The sequence below is a fragment of the Jaculus jaculus genome, chromosome 1, assembly GCF_020740685.1.
Source record: "Jaculus jaculus isolate mJacJac1 chromosome 1, mJacJac1.mat.Y.cur, whole genome shotgun sequence".
Classification (NCBI taxonomy): domain Eukaryota; kingdom Metazoa; phylum Chordata; class Mammalia; order Rodentia; family Dipodidae; genus Jaculus; species Jaculus jaculus.
In genome coordinates this window covers 156,253,795-156,269,576 of record NC_059102.1, presented here as the reverse complement: position 1 = coordinate 156,269,576, position 15,782 = coordinate 156,253,795, and the positions used below count along the sequence as shown (strand labels likewise).

The window sequence follows — 15,782 nt, the reverse complement described above, 5'->3', positions numbered from 1 at the left end:
TCACCACTGACCTTCTCAGTGTCCATAGACATGCCTCTTCCAGCTTGTGACAAAGGTAGAATTGGACAGGATGTGCCTTTTCAGACTAACTTCTGTTTGAAATAGGAAAAGAAATTGCTTAGTCACTTAGTACAGGCATTCAACCTCTGATGACCAAAATGTGGGTGATTCCCCCCCATCCCCTATACACAGAGCAACCCTCCAGCAACACTCGATGGGCACTGTAGAGTTCACAGTACACTCAGTCCTGACACTGTTTCTGCAGATGGCATCAGATCCTAGGAGTGGGAGGTCACTGTATTAACCAGAGGAATAGAACCAGTAGAATGAATATTATGTTAAAGATATTTGTTATATTGGGAATGAATATATATTACAAAAAGAACTTATTAGATTGGCTTGCATGATACAGTCTGAGCAGTCCAACAATGTCTGTGGGCTGGAGAGGCTAAGAATCCCATAGCTGCTTTTCAGTCCCAGTATGGCACTGAAGACCTGAAGGATACCTGGAGAGCCACTGGTCTTCAGTCCACATGGGAAGGCTGAAGGAGCTGGGTTCTAGTGTCCGTGAAAGATGGCAGCAACAGGGTAGATGCTCTTGCCAGCAAGGAGTGAAGGCGAGAGGCAAAGCACTGCATTTTCCTCTGACCTCTTTTGGCTGGGCCACCTGCTGGATGGTGCCCTGCACCCTGAGGGAGGGTCTTCCCCCTTGTTAATCCTTCCAGGCAATACCCTGCCAGACCTGCCCAGATGCATGTGGCTCTTGCTTCTAGTCAGGTTGACAGTTGACATTAACCTTTATAGTCACCTAACTTCAGGTGCCAGCCACAAGTTGTCACCTAACTTATGACCAATCAGTTGTGAACCCAGGCTTCCCACAGCCCCTCCTCAGATTGGGTCACTTGGCTGAAGTGGCTCACAGAGCTCAGGGAACACATGCTTAGATGGCTAGTTTGTTAATAAGGGGCCTCACGGATCTCAAGAGACAGTGGATGCAGAAGTGCACAGGGCTCAGCATAGCAAATGGGAAGAGGCTGGTGCTTCCGGTCTTCTCCAGCAACCGTGTCCCTCCGGGTTTAGGTGTCCAGAGCTCTCCCAGTCTTTTTCTTTTAATTTTAATTTAATTTTATTTATTTGAGAGAAAGAAAGAGGCAGAGAGAGAATGGGCATGCCAGGGCCTCCAGCCACTGCAGACAAACTCCAGATGCATGAGCCACCTTGTGCATCTGGTTTACGTGGGCCCTGGAGAGTCGAACCAGGATCCTTTGGCTTTGCAGGCAAATGCCTTAACTGCTAAGCTGTCTCTCCAGCTCCAAGCTCTCCCAATCCTATCCTTTGCCTTTTTTTTTTTTTCTTTTCTTTGTTTGGTGTTTGTTTATTGACAGAGAGTCTCTGCATAACTTAGCTGGCCAAGAACTGATCCTCTTGCCTCAACATCCCAAGTGCTGGGATTACACAAGTGTACTTCCCTACCTGGCCTCCTTTGGGTTTTTATGGAGACTTTGTTACATAGACCTGCTTGCTTGGCAAGTCATGGGCCATTGGCGACAACTCAGCCTTTGGGCCTTTCTGCTCACAGTCCTCAGTTCCTCAGGCGGTGGCAGTGAAAGCTCTAGCCCTTTGAGTGCTATGGTTGGTCCTCTTGGCAAGCAGACCCCATCCTGAGCTGTCCCCACGCTAGAGCCAAGGTGCTTCTTTTACCCAAGGAATTTGGGAGCTCAGTGTCAGGAACCAGGGGCAGAGACCAGCAAGTATCTGCACAATTATTTCACTGTATCATGGCTTCTCGGGAATACAAATTTAAGTTTCCTCCATGTCTTTTTGTGGCTTGATAACGTATTTCTTTTTAGCACTGAATAACATTCCGTATTCCATTATGTGGATGTATCAGTTTGTTTATCCGAAGGGCATCTTGGTTGCTTTCAAGTCTGGCAGTTACGAGGAAAGCTGCTGTAGACATCTGTGTGTGGGTTTTGTGTGGACCTACATTTTCAGCTTTATTGGGTAAATACCAAGGAGTGCAGTTGCTGGATCATATGGCAAACGAATGTTTGGTTTCTTAGTTTGCACTCCACTGACAATGACTGAGTTCCCATCTCCATGTCCTCACCAGAGTGTCTAAGTCTCAGCTTTGGAGACTTGGCCATTGTAATATGTATGTTGCTGTTTTAATTTTCAGTTCATTAGTAGTATGTGATAACAAGCTTCTTTTCATCTGCCTGTTTGGTTTAGCACAGTTTCAAGGGGCGTTTTTAATGTTCTTGGCCTCCGGTTCTTCGTTGCGACAATACTGAATCAGTGATTGATATCTGTGAGGTTGTTTTATGTGTTAGCTTGTGTCACTGTCGCAGATGCCTGAGGGAGTAAGCTTACCGGGACTCCCATTCCAGCAGTGTCAGCCCTTGCTCGTTAGCCCTGCTGCTTGGGCCTGTGGTGAGGCAGGGGATAGAGGAAGCTGCTCCTGGGAAGCAGGGGACACAGGAAGAGGCCAGTGTTCCCATGGCAGTGACCTAATTGATTTCAACTAGGCCCCACTTCTACAGGCTGGGTGCTGATCCATTATGCATGGCCTCTGGGGGACAGTGAAGAACCAAGCACCGCACCTTACCCTTGTGACCTCAGAAGTTCGCTTACTGCCTCAGGAGGTGTGGTCAGGGGCTTCGATCCCCTCAGAAGTTGCTTACTGCCTCTAGGAGGTGTGGTCAGGGGCTTCGATCCCCTCAGAAGTTGCTTACTGCCTCTAGGAGGTGTGGTCAGGGGCTTCGATCCCCTTTGGAGGTAGTCTGTTGGCTGTGGATCTGAATAACTATTTTTCCTTTTGTCTTTATACTTCCCCTCCCTGGTACCTCCCATACCCATACACCCCTGAGGGCCAGGGGTGGCAGCAACTTCCTAATGCTGGTTGGTCCCCTGGTGTTTCCCCATGCTCTGTGTAACTCTGCCTCTCCTTCGAGAACAGTCCTTTCTTTGGATCGCTGCCAGTCTCTTTCCCAGCAGTCTGTACTTTGACCGCTAGGGTCGTTCCACTGAGGGATCTCTGTACTTGAGAATGTGTCATAGTGAGTTTTTTCCTCTCACTCACCTGTCCTCAGTAGGGGTTTCTCTTGGTGAATATCCCACATGAGCTTGAGAAGAATGTGTGTCCTTGATGTTGGATTCTGGAGTGTTGTTTAGAAGTCCATTGAGGGATGCCATTGTTGTGTTCCATATGTGTCCTTATGATCCACCTGCCTGCTTTGTGTAGTTCTGATAGGATGTGGGTGTCTCCAACTGTGATGATGAAATCATCTATTTTCTTTAAATCTCTGAATATTTGCCTCATCTGTTGTTTTTTTTTTTTTTTTTTTTTTCTTTTCTTTTGGATTTTCAAGGTAGGGTCTCACTCTAGCCCAAGCTGACCTGGAATTCACAATGGAGTCTCAGGGTGGCCTCCAACTCACAGCGATCCTCCGACCTCTGCCTTCCAAATGCTGGAATTAAAGGCATGCGCCACCACACCCGGCTACCTCATCAATTTCCTGTTGTTAGGCACTGTGATCTCAGGTTCCTGGTGTCTCAGAGAGCCCCTGCGGGGTGCTGGCCAGGGCAGGGCTTGTCTCTACAGTGCAGTAGCATGGGCTTCAGGCTGCATTTTGTGGCTTTGGTGGTATGATTTATTTGTTTTTATTTATTTATTTACGTTTTTTGAGATTGAGTCTCACTATAACCCATGCTGACCTGACATTCACTCTGTAGTCTCATGGTAGCCTCAGATTCATGGCAATCCTCCTATCTCTGCCTCCCAAGTGCTGGGATTAAAAGTGTGTGCCACCACTCCTAGCCCTGCTGTGATATTTTGATAGTACCAAGCTTTCTTGGGAATAAGAATCCCCCAGAGCACCTATGGAGAGGGTTGCCTCTAAGCCTGAGGTCTGACCAGCCGCTGTAAGTCCTCTCAGCATTGGGAAGCTTTGAGAAACAAATTAATTTTCATATGGGGGGATAGCATACCAAGACCTTTTTCCACTGCACTTGAACATTGGACACTTATGCCACTTTTTGCATCTGGTTTACCCAGGCCAGCAAGCTTTGCAAGCACGTCCCTTTAATAGCTGAACCATCTTTCCAGCCCCTCCAATGGGTTTTAAGAGGTGGTTTGCCAGGGTACTTGGCTCAGATGCCAATCCTTTTCTCCAAGCCCTTGGGGTCCTCCCAGTGGCTGACTGTGCCCATGTTAGCAGTGGCTGAAATAAGCTACTTCCTGTCTGGCTCCTAAGGATATTGTCTTGACCTCCCACTGCTCACTAAGGCACTGTAGGACTGAGTTCTGTTGGGTATGTTGTGAGCTTTCCCAAGCATGTGGTCCATGGCTTCAGTTCTGATAGGTCCTGTGCTGTGTCCTTGGATGTCATCTCGGCTCCCTTCTTTCTCACCTCCCTCTGGAATTCCCATCAGATGCAAGCCCAGCTTCTTGCCTCTGCCTCTGCACCTTCCTGCCTCTGCTTTTGTCCTTCTGGTCTTTTCTGTGTTTGGTGATTTCACCCTGTCTTCCATCCACGAATACTCCAGAGTGGTTTTATTTCAGCACTTAGTAGAAATCATCTCTCACATTCCATTTGTTTTTCTTCAAAGCTGCCTTGGCCTTGTGGATGGCTTCTTATGGTTCACTGTTGCTTGTAACCTTAAGATCTTGCTTCTCTATGCTGGTAGTATTTGCAATTTTTGTTGTATGTTTGATAATTCTCACCCCAGAAACCTCATGTATCTCAGTCTCTTGTTTATCTCTGCTGACCCCCTCATAGTTGCTTACCCTTGGTACTTGGTGGCCTAACTAGGTCATCATCCTGTCTGGGTCATGGGCTGGTGATCCTAAGGACCAGGGTGCAGCACCCACTAGAGTCGTCTGGCCTGCACTTGGGGCAGGCCCTGGGCTTGTTTTCTAGGCATCAGCAGACCCACAGCTTATACCTCCTAGGGTGCATAGTCTGCTGCCTTTTGCCACTCCCTCCCTCCCTCCCTCCCTTCCTCCCTCCCTCCTTCCCCCCCCTCTCTCTCTCTGTCTCTCTCTCTCTCTCTCTTTCTCTGTGTGTGTGTGGGGGGGGTGATGTGCCTTGCTGTAGCCCAGGCTGGCCTTGTGCTCATAACATTTCTTCTGCCTCATCCTCCCAAGTGCTGAGATTAAATGCATGGTCACCACACCTAGATTTCTCTTAAGGAAGACTCTTGGGTACCCACCCCATGTCACCACCATATAGGGAAGAATAGAACCATCCTGGCAGTTTGCCTAGCCTCCCCGTAATAAGTCTGGGCTGTCCAGGAGTAGCTGGCAAGAGTGCTGCCAAAAAAATTAAAAACAATAATCTTGGCCCATACGATGTCTTGTGCCCTTTCCCACTAGGGTAGTGGGGGTCCTCTGCCATCCTGTGTCTTTGCTCTGCCAGATCCTCTTCCTGTACTTTTTCTATATTTTATTTATTTCATTTTACTTAGTTGTGGGGGAAAGAGATAGAATGGGCATACCAGGGCCTCTAGCCTGCATACAAGCTTCAGATTTGTGTGCTACCTTGTGCATCTGGCTTATGAGGATACTGGGGAATTGAACCTGGGTCCTTTGGCTTTGCAGGCAAATGCCTTAACTGCTAAAACACCTTTCCAGTCCCCTAGTTATTTATTTATTTGAAAAGAGAGAGATTCCTATACTCTTTCTACCCTTCACCCTTTGCCTTCTATCCCAGTGCAGACTGCCTAGCCCAGCAGCCTGCCATTGCTCAAGGTAACTTATATGAAATTTGGAGCTGGAGAGAGAACTCAGAGGTTAAGGCACTTGCCTGCAAAGCCTAATGACCTGGGTTTGAGCCCCCAGTACCCATGTAAAACCAGATGCACAAAGTGGTCCATGCATCTGGAGTTCATTTGCAGCAGCTGGAGGCCCTGGTGTGCCCATTCTCTCTGTCTCTCTCTCTCTTCTGTCTCTCTCTCTCTCTGCTTGCAAACAATTAATTAACATTTTTAATATATATATTTTTTTAAATATCAAATTTGTCCTGGGAGGACGTGGACAGATGTCCACACCAGTGTGAATATAATTGGAACATGCTTCCCACCAGCAGGGGGTTCTGCAGTGTGTGACATTGATGGGCTCATGCCCCTTACTAAAGTGAAGCCTTGTTCATGTGTGGATATTCTGCATCTTTAGGTGCTGCTAGAAGAGGCAAAGGACTTGCTTTCTGACTGGCTGGACTCCATGAGTGGCAGCGAGGTGACCGATAATTCTATTTTCTCCAAACTGCCCAAGTTCTGGGAGGAGGAGTTCCACAAAGACATGGAAGCCCTAAATGTAAGTGTCTTGGATCATCCTGTTCTTGCTTTCTCAGGCCACAAGCCCTGTTTCCTAAGTTCCAGTTGCAGGAAAACCCAAGGGTCCACATGACCCATGGTGATCCTGTTGCAAGCTCAGGGAAGCATTTGAGGAAATGCAATCTGAGCCAAAGGCAGAGGGGTGCCTTAAAAAGAAAGAAAGAAAACTAAACTAGAGTTTTCATTGTTACTGTCTTTATGCCTGGCACATTCTTGCATTTCTAGCACTCGAGACAGAGGCAAGAGGGAAGGAGGAAGAACAAAAGAAGCAACTCAGGGTAGAGGGTTCTTGAAAGCAAGAAAAGTCTCTTACAGTCATTACTGCCCAGAGTCCTGTGCTCCGGAGGGAGGCACCTTCCTTACAGGCCCCAGACAGGGAAGGAACAGGTCTTCTGTCTTACACCTATCCCCGAGACAGACTTTATTATTCACACTTGGCCTGTGTGCACAAGGGAACCAAGACCAGTGGCCCAGGGTCGCATACAGCTAGTAGGGCAGGGACACTATGGTGAGCTAGTGTGGCCTGAGCCCAGAGTTATCTGTCCCTAAGACCATAGAGTTTCTTAGTTCAAAGTTGGCGATACGGTTTTCTTTATTTTTTTCCCCTCCCTCCCTCTTTCTCACTCTTCCTCCTTTCAAAACTCTCTCCCTTCTTTATACTAGGGATGGAACCAAGGTTTTGTGAATGCTAAACAAGAGCTCTACAACTGGAGCTATATCCCCAACCCTCTTTTTACTTTTTATTTTTATTTTTTGTATTTTATTTTTATTTATTTATTTATTTGACACAGAGAGAGAGAGAATGGGTACACCAAGGCCTCTAGCCACTGCAGACAAACTCCAGATGCGTGTGCCCCCTTGTGCATCTGGCTAATGTGAGTCCTAGGGAATCGAACCTGGATCTTTTATTTTAAGTCAGGGTCTCCCTAAGTGGTGCAGGCTGGCCTTGAGTTTGTTATCTTCTGACTCAGTCTGTTCAATACCTGGATGACAGGGCTGTGCTGCCAGTCCTTCCTTGCAGTGATGTGATTTTCGTGGAACATGATCATAGAAGGCTGAAGTTCTCCAAATGCTCAGAGGGAGAGATGCCCAGATGCTCCCTTGTCCCCGCAGGTTCTCCCTCCCGATGTCTTGACCCGGGTTAGCGAGTATATTCCAGAAATTGTGAACTTTGTTCAGAAGATTGTGGACAATGGTTATGGGTAAGCATGAACCACCCAAGCCACAGTGGCTCTCCAACTTCATGTCCAGTTCCAGGGAGCAGAACTCATGCACAGGGCCACAGCACCAGCTCTGCTGTCAGAGTCTGGGATTGCTTTGTAGATGAAGAAGACTTGTCTTCTAGCTGCTATAAGAACAGGCATTGTACTGGGCAGAGACTTCCTTGTTTTATAAGACAGGTAGCAAGAGAGGTAGAGCCAACCCCAAGCCAGTCCTCAGCAGTCATCCTCTCGTAGCTGGGGTCCAGCCCAGGGTGGGGGTGAGGAGCACCAAGCTGACTGACCAGCCCTTCTCAATGGCCCAGCAGACTACCTTGTGGGGTGGACTGGCCTGCTCAGAAACGGGGCAGTGAAGACCTTCGGTCATGGGGCTAGAGCAGCATGGTTGTGAATAAAACATGCACAGCCTCTGGGGCCACAGCACCACCCAGACACTTTGAGAGGACATGTCCTCTTGCCTGGCTGTGCTTTAGCACAGTACCCTGCCCAGGTTTGCCTCTCTGGCATCGCCAGTCATGGGAAACATTTCCATACAGCTACAATTAGTCTTTTCAGAGGAGCCACACAGGAGGTGTGGCTGGGACCCAGGTAGGTGACACTCAGCACCTGCTCACCACACTCCTGCACCTGGCCTCAGGTTGCTTCCTCCCCATCCGCTGCTCGGGCTGGGCGAGAGGTGTGAGGACTCCGTGGTCTATGCCTGCGGCTGTGCTGGCTCGGAGCTGACAGAACCACCTGACACGAATGGCTGTGGGGCAGCAGGGGCTGTGGCGACCAGCAGGCATTGATAAGTCTGAGTCAAGGAGGACGATCCTTCTGGCTGGATACTCTAGAGATTGTTGGGGAGCTATGGCAGGGCCACAAGATGGAGAACAGATGCAAAGAGAGGAGAGGGCATGCAGCTCAGGGACTTGCCATCAGGCCAGGCCAGGGCCAGAGTTGCATGACCAGAGAACACTAGGCAGAGGCTCTGCATGAGACACCCTGCCTGAAAGTGAGCAGTCCTCTGCCACAGGAAGTGTCCCTGTTTCTTGCTTCTGACCACCACAGGGAGAGCAGAAATGGCAGAGGTGTGGCAATTTTCCTACTAGCCTGCAGGTGCCTCTATAGCTTAGATGCCCTCTTCTCATTTTCCAGCTATGTTTCCAATGGCTCTGTCTACTTTGACACAGCAAAATTTGCTGCTAGTGAGAAGCACTCCTATGGGAAGCTGGTGCCTGAAGCTGTTGGGGACCAGAAAGCTCTCCAGGAAGGGGAAGGTAAGAGAAAGACCCTGAATGAAGCCCACAAGTAAAAGCTACGCTGGGCTCTGAACCTTATCTATCTCTCGGTCTCTGTGGGCATCCTTGCTCATTGCCAGGGTTCACCAAGACCAGTGCTGTTTCCCCAAGGGAACTGTGGGAGTTTCTCTACACAACCACAAAATGCATGGAGACACAAAAGCAAGTCTCCATGGCGCAGTTCTCATGCAGAGGCCTTGGCCTGCTCTCAGCTGTGTGACTGAGCGTATGGCTTAGGTTGCACCGTGGGACTCTGGTGTGTACAGTGCTGTGTGATTGATGATGATGTTCCAAGCACTTTAACCATTGTGTCAGGGTTTTCCTCTACCAGGCTGAGCATGTACCATGAAATCCAAGATTGGGAAAGTGCAGTCCTGCAGGTCAGGACTTGCTCTTACACTGGACACACGCTCTCCTGCTCCCAGGTTTCTGGAACGGAGTTGAGCCATAAAAATGTACACTCTGGCCGGGCGTGGTGGCGCACGCCTTTAATCCCAGCACTTGGGAGGTAGAGGTAGGAGGATCGCCATGAGTTCAAGGCCACCCTGGGACTACATAGTGAATGCCAGGTCAGCCTGAACTAGAGTGAAACCCTATCTCAAAAAAACAAAACAAAAAAATGTACACTCTGAGAGTTGGGGAGATAGTTCAGTCAGTAAAGGTCTTGCCTTGCAAGTATGAGAACCCCAGAGCCCTTCTGTAAAAAATAAAATAAAAAAATAAAATTGAGCCAGGCGTGGTGGCGCACGCCTTTATTCCCAGCACTTGGGAGGCAGAGGTAGGAGGATCGCTGTGAGTTCGAGGCCACCCTGAGACTCCATAGGGAATTCCAGATCAGCCTGGGCTAGAGTGAGACCCTACCTTGGAAAAAAAAACATTGTATGGTATTGCACACCTGTAATCCCAGCACTGGGGAGGAGGAGCCAACAGAATGCCTAGGGCATACTGACCAGTCAGTCTAGCCCTTTTGATGAGTTCCAGGCCAGTGAGAGACCTTGTCTCAAAACAAGTGAACGAGGGTTGGGGAGATGTCTCAATAAAGTGCTTACCACACAAGCATGAGGACCAGGAGTCCAACTCCTAGCACCTCTGGAAAGGCTGGGCAGGTGTGGTGACCAGCCTGTCATCCCAGTGCTCAGGGACTTTCAATGGCAAGCTGGCTAGCTAGATGAGCCATAACTGGGCTCATGTGAGAGTCCCCCTCTCAATAAATAAGACAGAGAGCAATTGACGTCCACCTCTGTTCTCCACACTCAGCTGCATGAAGTGTACCCACATACATCCAGACACGTACATATGCAAACACCACACACATTTTAAAAGGGGGGGGAGGGTTACACAGCATTCCTGAGGAAGGGTACTGGAGGTTGTCTTCATCTCCACATATATGTGCACGTGAACCTGGACGTATAAGTGAACCCACACATACAAACATGTATACACACAAAGTGCATTCTTTTGCATGTGTATACTGGTGTGTGTATCTGTATGGATGTGCACATGTGTATGCAGGTAAATGTGCATGTGGAGACCACAGGGCAACCTTGTGTCATCCTCAGAAATGCTGCCTTCCTTTTTTGACAGGGCTCTCCTGGCCTAGAGCTAACCAATCAGGTTAGGTGGTTGGCCAGCAAGTCCCAGAGATCTGCCTGTTTCTACCTCCCCAGCACTGAGATCACAGGTCCATGTTCCGTGTCTGGCATTTTTTTAAAGTAGGTTTAGGGCATCAAACTCAGGTCCCCATCCTTGCAAGGCAAGTCAAGCCCTTTTACTGACTGCATCAATCTCTGTAGCCCCAACATATATGTTTTGTATAGTAATTCAAGTATAAGTCTCTATTCTAAAGAGATGCCAGAATCAAAAACTCAATAAGACAATAGTAAAACTTTGAAGAGAAAGAAGTGGAGCCAGTTTAACCACATTTTCAGTCCCAGTGGCATGTTAGGCTGCAGTGTCCATACACATAAAAGGGGCAGGTTCTTGGTAATGATGTCCCCCAAGGATCCCACAGAGGCCAACACACCATATTCAGCATTTCGTGGAAACAGGTCAGACAGGTTTGAAGTACAATTAACAGGTGTAGTCTAAGAGATAAGGATTCGAGTACTGTCTTTCCCTTTAGGCACCAGAGCCATAGGCTAGGCACCAAAGGAAGCCTGAGTACATCCCAAAGAAGGGCTCTTGTGGACCATAGTGCAGTTTTGCAGGGCGTCTGTACTACGGGGGCTCCTGACACTGGCAAGGCTGCCAGAGAGTTAGACTCCTAAATTCCTCAGAAGAGAGACCACAGAGGCACAGGAGGTGCCTTGAAGGCTGGCAGCAGCAAAGGTGTCTACACCTCGGGAGGCCCAGAGCACCAAGTAAACCTGGTCATGAACTAAAAGCAGACAGAGAAGAGCTGTGTGTGGAAAGAGGAGAGAGGGAAAGGTAATGGCTGAGGAATGTAACAAGCCAAGAGCCGGTTCTTCACTGTGATTAATAACAGAAAACTTCGGGATGTTAAGATGACAACTGGACACATCTGTAGACGTAGTAGACAGGGAGTGTGGGTAGCTTGTGCTGCCCTGCACTCGGGCACAGGGTAGCATGGCCCAGCACAGAAGGGGCAGGGCCACAGCCAAGGCTGAGGGCTGGGAGGCAGAGAGGGACATTCCAGAGCTATGAGAGCTGTTGGCACTCACCCTTTTGCCACCTAACTGTACCCACCGGGCCTGTTCTTTGTGACTAAACTCACATTCCTACCAAGCTCTACGATAGCAAGAGTAGATCCCAACCACAGGGGCCCATAGAGGAGTGTTACAGGACATTGCCCCATATCAGGTCAGACATCAGACGACAAGGGTGGTCTTTCCTTTGTACAGGATCCACCAGTGACATTGAGGGACACAAATAGTTGCAAAGGGGCCAGGAGGTGTGGGGCATACAGTCTTACCTGAGGGGAAATAGGGTGCAGGGCTGTCCTCATGGAGGGTGATCCTCAAGAGAATTCCTCAAGCTTTTGAAGGTCACAATTAGAGATGAAAAATGAGCCGGGAGTGGTGGTACACACCTTGAATTCCAGCATTTGGGAGGTAGAGGTAGGAGAATTGTCGTGAGTTCAAGACCACCTGAGACTACATAGTGAATTCCTGGTCATACCTCAGAAAGAAGGGGAGGGGAGGAAGGAAGGAAGGAGAAAGAGAGAGAGAAAGGAAAAAAGAAAGGAAGGAAGGAAAAGAAAAGAAAGATGAGACCAAGGAGAATAGGAAAGGGCTGGAGAGAAGGCTCATTGGTTATGTTTCCTGCACAAGCATGAAGGCCTGAGAGGGCCAAGACCTCTTAAGTTTGAGTCTTCAGAACCCATATAAACTGCTGGATATGGCTATGTGTGCCCCAGGCCTGTGGGGAAATGAGACAGAATCGCTGGCACAAGTGGAAAGCTCCAAACAAACTTCAGAATCAGTAAGAGACTTCATTGCAAGGAAAACATTGGCAGCTGAGTGGTGGACAGAGACACCTGATGTTTTTCTTCAGCCACCACAAGCAAGTCCATGGGGTGCCATGTCAACACGTAACACTTACACGTTCCACCTACATATCACGCTTGCCAAACCTCACACACACATACTCATGCGAAGGAAAAAGATACTGTCTTTTATTTCTCTTTAAAACTGAAGCAAGAGCTGGAGAGATGGCTTAGTGGTTAAGCACTTGCCTGTGAAGCCTGAGGACCCCGGTTCGAGGCTTGACCCCCCCCAGGACCCACGTTAGTCAGATGCACAAGGGGGCGCACACGTCTGGAGTTCGTTTGCAGTGGCTGGAAGCCCTGGCGTGCCCATTCTCTCTATCTGCTTCTTTCTCTCTCTGTCTGTCACTCTCAAATAAATTAATAAATAAATTTAAAAAACTGAAGCAAGCTGGGCATGGTAGCACATACCTTTAATCTCAACACTTGTAGGAGGATGTTTATGAGTTCAAGGCCAGCCTGTGCTACATAATGAATTCCCGGTCAGCCTGGGCTAGAGTGAAACTCTGCTTCCAGAAAACCTAAAAACATAAATAAATAGGGACTGGAGAGATGGCTAGGAGGTTAAAGTGCTTACCTGCAAAGCCAAAGAACCCAGGTTCGATTCCCCAGTATCCACCTATGCCAGAAGCACAAGGTAGTGCATGCATTTGGAGTTTGTTTGTAGCCACTAGAGGCCCTGGCTTGCCCATTCTGACTCTTTCTATCTCAAATAAATAAATAAATAACAAAAACAACTGGAGGGTGTGGTGGTGCACACCTTTAATCCCAGCACTCAGGAGGCAGACATTGGAGGATTGCCATGAGTTCAAGGCCACCCTGAGACTACAGAGTGAAATCCAGGTCAGCCTGGGCTAGAGCAAGACCCTACCTTAATAAATAAATAAATAAATAAAATTTAAAGATGAAATAGTAAAACTGAAGCGAGACCTGGGAGTTCAGTCCAGTCAGTGGTAGAGCACTTGCATGTGTATGAGAGGTGCTGGATTCCATTCCTAGCCCTGCAGTTAAAAAAAAAAAAAAAAGAGGATGGAAAGAGGAGAGAAACAAAGGAAATCAAAGAGGAGAAAAGAATACCAATGTGGAGCAAAAAGTGAGCATTGCAAACACACAGACTAGGCTCTTCAACGTGATCAGCTGGAGACACTGAAGAGCAGCAGTTACAGCCCTTGGGGCTTGTTGTCTATCAGGGTGGCTGAGCGAGGGAGGGCACCGCACTTGTGCTGAGCTGCAGTTCCGGATGCGCTTTGCTGGTGGTGGAACAGCGTGAGAGAACTAGAGCCGGCTGAGGTCTGGCCTGGGTGCCACATGTGTGTCTGTTTTTTATGGAGAGATTATTTTTCCTTCTTTTTTAAATTAATTTTTTTTCTTGTGTGTGTGTTGGAGGTGAGGTATATGGATATGTATGTGCCCAACTGGCACCCCATGAACTTGTCTGGAGTGGCCAGGGCAGAATGACAGCTGTCTACTCCATCCCTCTTACTTGAGCTGCACTGGCTTCCTGATCCCAGAGCTTGCAATTTTTTTCCATGAGCCCCATCACTTCTCAAATGTCTGCTCCCCTGTGGGGCTGGGATTATGCCCAGCTGCTTATGTGGGTCCTTTCCTGGGGATTGAATTTGAGCAGTCTCTCTTAAGGCCTCTTCAAGTTCTCATGCTTGTCTCTGCAGCCTGAGAGGTTACTTTTCTTTTTCTCTTTTTTCTTTTTCAAGGTAGGGTCTCAGTCTAGCCCAGGCGGGCCTCCTACCTCTGCCTCCCAAGTTCTGGGATTAAAGGTATGCACCATCATGCCCAACCTGAGATTTTTTTTTTCTATATTATTTATGTGCAAGCATAGAGATAGGAGACAGAGAAAATGGGCACTCTAGGGTCACCAGTCTCTGCAAACGGACCCCAGATGCCTATGCCATTTTGTGCATCTGCCTTTATGTGAGTATTAGGGAATTGAACTCAGGTCCTTAGGCTCTGAAGGCCAACGCCTTAACAGCTGAGCCATCTCTTCAGCATGCCAGAATGTGATGATGGTGATCTGTGGGTAAGAGGTGACAGTCCTGCTCAAGCCCTCAGGGTTGAGTGTCTTGCAATCCTGAGTTGTTTCAGGGTACCCTTAGTGCCGCCAACCCCCACTGTAGCTCAGAACCTCAGACCTGTGTCCAGTCAGCTCCCGGAAGCTGGAGCTACACTTGTCCTCTGAGTTGGCATCCAAGGGTGGTATGTGCCCTGCCCATTCAGGGCTTTTCCCCAGGGCACGGTGGAACCTGGGCATGAATGCAGGGCCTGTGCCTGGGGCAGAAGGAAGGCCTTTGCTCTGCCAGTACACTTAACAAGTGTTGATCCGCAGCCTGGGTGGGGGCTAGGGGAATAGTTCCAGGTATTATATCCACAGCAGCTGGTTTCTATGGGTCCTCCATGTGCCTGTGGTGATGGTACCCTCCTTCTGGGGTCCCAGCCAATCTTGAACCCGGGTTCCATGTCCAGGTGCTACCAAACCAGTGCAGAGTCCAGCCAATGGTTTCCAACACCACTCCTGTGGGGCCCCAGAGGGCCTGGCAGGAAGTGCACCCAGCAGGTGCCTTGTTCCCCTTGCTCAAAGCCTTCTTAGCTACACCTCCTGAATCCTGAAAGGACAGTGTCACCACTGACTTCTGACTTTCTTGAAGGGGTACACAGCAGCTCAGCCACATCCTTATGCCTCTCAGCTTTGTGGGCTATTGGCTAATGGATCTCCCCAGGGAGCTGCACATCATGTTGCCTCTTAGCTTTAGTACTGTGTGCTGTGTTCTTTCCAGAGGCATAGTGGTCACAGCCATGATGAGACAGGGACACTGGCCCATTGTCATGGACTTCAGAACCAATATCAGTGTTTGCAGATCTAGACACCAATGGTACCCATGTCTGTCACAGCAGACTTGAGGCTGTTTGAGCCAAGTTTATAAGCTAACAAGAAAGGCTAGCCCTGGACACCCAGAGTGGCCATAAGGTAAAGCACCATCACCTACAGGCACTGGCTACTGAGTGACCCTGTCCATTCCCCTCATCTGATCATAGGTGACCTGAGTGTCTCTGCTGACTGCCTAAGTGAGAAGCGCTCTCCCAATGACTTTGCCCTATGGAAGGCCTCCAAGCCAGGAGAGCCATCCTGGCCATGCCCCTGGGGAAAGGTGAGTGAACACTGCTGGAAGGTGTGGAGCTGAGGCAGTGGGAAGAGGTGGTGTGATGGAATGCTGGCACTGGTCACTCCTTGGTCTTCCAAGAGATAACTGTGTACGAGGAACAGTGCCACTGGGACCAGAATCCATCGCTGGGCCAGTGCAGAGCTGCGGGGTTTAGGGAACCACACAGAGACTCCTTGTGCCTCTAAGCAAGCTGCTTTTCTTCTTGAGACCCTGGTCTAGAGTGCTGTGCAGTTGGCTTCAGCACCCTCAGAGGCCTGGCTCTGGG

General features: G+C 49.0%; 1 protein-coding gene across 4 annotated transcripts in view; it reads left to right on the top strand.

Moving 5' to 3' along the window:
- Cars1 (cysteinyl-tRNA synthetase 1) overlaps positions 1 to 15,782 on the top strand; it is a 53,970-nt gene that overhangs the window by 24,452 nt on the left and 13,736 nt on the right. For all 4 annotated transcript variants that reach the window (XM_045154736.1, XM_004654230.2, XM_045154730.1 and 1 more), the window contains 4 exons: positions 6,176 to 6,316; positions 7,450 to 7,538; positions 8,694 to 8,815; positions 15,390 to 15,502. In XM_045154736.1, coding sequence (XP_045010671.1) covers positions 6,176 to 6,316; positions 7,450 to 7,538; positions 8,694 to 8,815; positions 15,390 to 15,502 — 465 coding nt within the window. The remainder of the gene's footprint in view (positions 1 to 6,175; positions 6,317 to 7,449; positions 7,539 to 8,693; positions 8,816 to 15,389; positions 15,503 to 15,782) is intronic.